Source organism: Musca autumnalis, unplaced genomic scaffold, assembly GCF_047663935.1.
Source record: "Musca autumnalis isolate F117 unplaced genomic scaffold, ASM4766393v1 scaffold_5, whole genome shotgun sequence".
Classification (NCBI taxonomy): Eukaryota; Metazoa; Arthropoda; class Insecta; order Diptera; family Muscidae; genus Musca; species Musca autumnalis.
Window position 1 is genome coordinate 173,821,420 of NW_027412088.1, and position 2,349 is coordinate 173,823,768.

Consider the following 2,349-nt stretch of genomic DNA (forward strand, 5'->3'; position numbering starts at 1 on the left):
GGAATTGATCCCACGTGCATACCATTGCACCACTGTGGCACCGAATTATTTAAATAACGTCGAATCATTATCCACATTATCCACAAATACTAGCCACTTTTCCAAATAACGTGCAACAGTTATCCGCATCACCCAAATAACTGCCAAAATTGATCGAATTTTGTCAATGGAATTCTCAGAGACAACCCCACCCCACGAAACCTTACCGTTTCATATGACATATTTTTACAAGTTCATCCCGCCACCAGAAAATATTTTGCGGTTACAATTATTTATTCACCTCGTGCTTTTATTTTACAGCCTTGAAAAATAATGTCTCATTTAAAGGTTGGAAAAAGTAGCCATGTTTTGCTGGTTCTGCAGGTCTTATATCCCGTTCACTTGTAAGAATTTTGGCATTAGGCATGGGGGAAAACTTGAATAAACGTTTACGTAATTTTGGCACATAGTTCGGTAGCATATGAACGGGAGTTTCTAAAAGTTTCGTTTTGATTTCCTCCTGCTTCTTCACCATAACGGGTTTATTTTGAATTCTTCTGTCGACGGGTAATTTCTCCTTCAGCTCTTTAACTTGTTGTGCTGTTAACACAGCAGGACGTTCATCATCTTTCCAACGGTCAACACTTGAACCGAATGCAAGTTTACGATTGCTGCGCAGCTGTTTACGTATTATAACTTTTACCATGCGATCGAAGGTGATACGTGTTGGTAATTGGGGCATTGGTTCCTCACGAAATGTGCCCACATCATGTGGAGGATCCAATATCATATTAATGTATTTGGCATCGTGAAATAGTTTTACTAATCTCGCTTTCCCTTTGGCTATATCTTCAGCGACGACGGAACGTTTTTGGGGTCCAGTGGTGGCGGCAAATAGACGTTTGTAACCTCCACCCTTAATGTGACGCCAATCTGGCGAACAATAAAGACTTGCTTTCAGTTTTGTATATGGCAACCGACGAAACTTGTGGCGTTTTTCACGTTCTACCAATAACTCTAGTTCGGGTAGGTATTTACGTTTTGCAGGACAGGGGCAAATGTTGCGATATCTTGTTTCATAACGTCCTGGTCCGGGTAGAAAACTTATATGAGGCCTGTGAATGCTGTTGGGCTTTAGAGGTACGATTGATTTGCGATAGAATATGTGGGGATTAGGATGTAGGTTGGATAAATTAGGGCTGATGTATGTTTTTCCTACTGGCTTGGGATTATAGGTATTGGGTGCTGGTTCCTTAGGATCTTTATAGGCTGTCAAAGGATTTGCTATCATACACCTAGTGGTGGCTCTCTTTTCTCTGGCATCTAGAATATAGATTTTAAGTTAAGTAGCAGCCATCAGGGAATAGTGGAAAATTGAAGATTCCTTACTTGATAAAAATTGTCCCTTGTGACAATGGCATGAGGTGGCCATTTTCTCTGTTTCTTTGGGTAAATCGTATAGACGATAGTTGGGTTTCTTGGCGATCCTCTTTAATGGCTTGGTTGTAGGCAGCTTGCGCCAATACGCTCCCTTTAGACCAGTTCTACACTCAAAGGGTCTATAGTCCTGCTTGTATCGGTTTGGAGGCAATTGCCACGACTTTTCTTTCGTTGAAGAGGTATTGGGATTTTCAATCCTATCCACACAAGGATGCATTTTTGTATCCTGTGCACTGGAAAAAAGATAATGATATTTGCGTAACCTGAATAGATCATTGGCTTCATTATTCTCATCTTCAAGTTCAGAAAGATATAGTGACTTTCTGTTGCCTATATAGCCCTTTATCGTATTCCGTTCTATAGGTTTTCTGAAACGCACCCCTAAAAGGAAATGAATTTAGTTTATAATATCGTGTGAGAAATCCAATGCTCCATACTCACTTGATGCCATGAAGAGTGGCAGATTTAGGCTGTTTGAAATGAATTTTGTGGCAGTGGTATCCATCGTATTAAAGGGGCTATACAAATACTTCCGGTAAAATATAAAGGAGGTGCAAGAAATAAAACGAAAAAAAAACTGATAAGTATTTGAAATGTCAATTTTTATTTTGATATCAAAATTTTTTTCGTAAAGAGAAGGTCGGGATGTGGATCATTTTTTCTTACTTGCTTAACATGAATAATATTTCCTTGGTATTTGGATAACGTGGATAATAGTTCGTGAATTGGATAACGTGGATAATATTTCCTTGTTATTTGGATAACGTGGATAATATTTCCTTGTTATTTGGATAACGTGGATAATACTTCCTTGCTATTTGGAAACGTGGATAATAATTCAATGTTATTTAGATAACGTGGATAATATTTCCTTGTTTTTTTGGATAGGGTGGAAAATATTTTCATGTTATTTGGATAACGTGGATAAAT

General features: G+C 38.4%; 1 protein-coding gene across 1 annotated transcript; it reads right to left on the reverse strand.

Moving 5' to 3' along the window:
* Window positions 1-254: 254 nt before the first annotated feature.
* Window positions 255-2,023, reverse strand: LOC141405674 (uncharacterized). The gene is made up of 3 exons (XM_073990284.1): window positions 1,861-2,023; window positions 1,369-1,800; window positions 255-1,302 (listed from the first exon to the last, which is right to left on the reverse strand). Exons 1-3 carry the CDS (start codon window positions 1,922-1,924, stop codon window positions 290-292), a joined length of 1,509 nt encoding a protein of 502 aa, XP_073846385.1. The 5' UTR covers window positions 1,925-2,023; the 3' UTR covers window positions 255-289.
* Window positions 2,024-2,349: the final 326 nt, after the last annotated feature.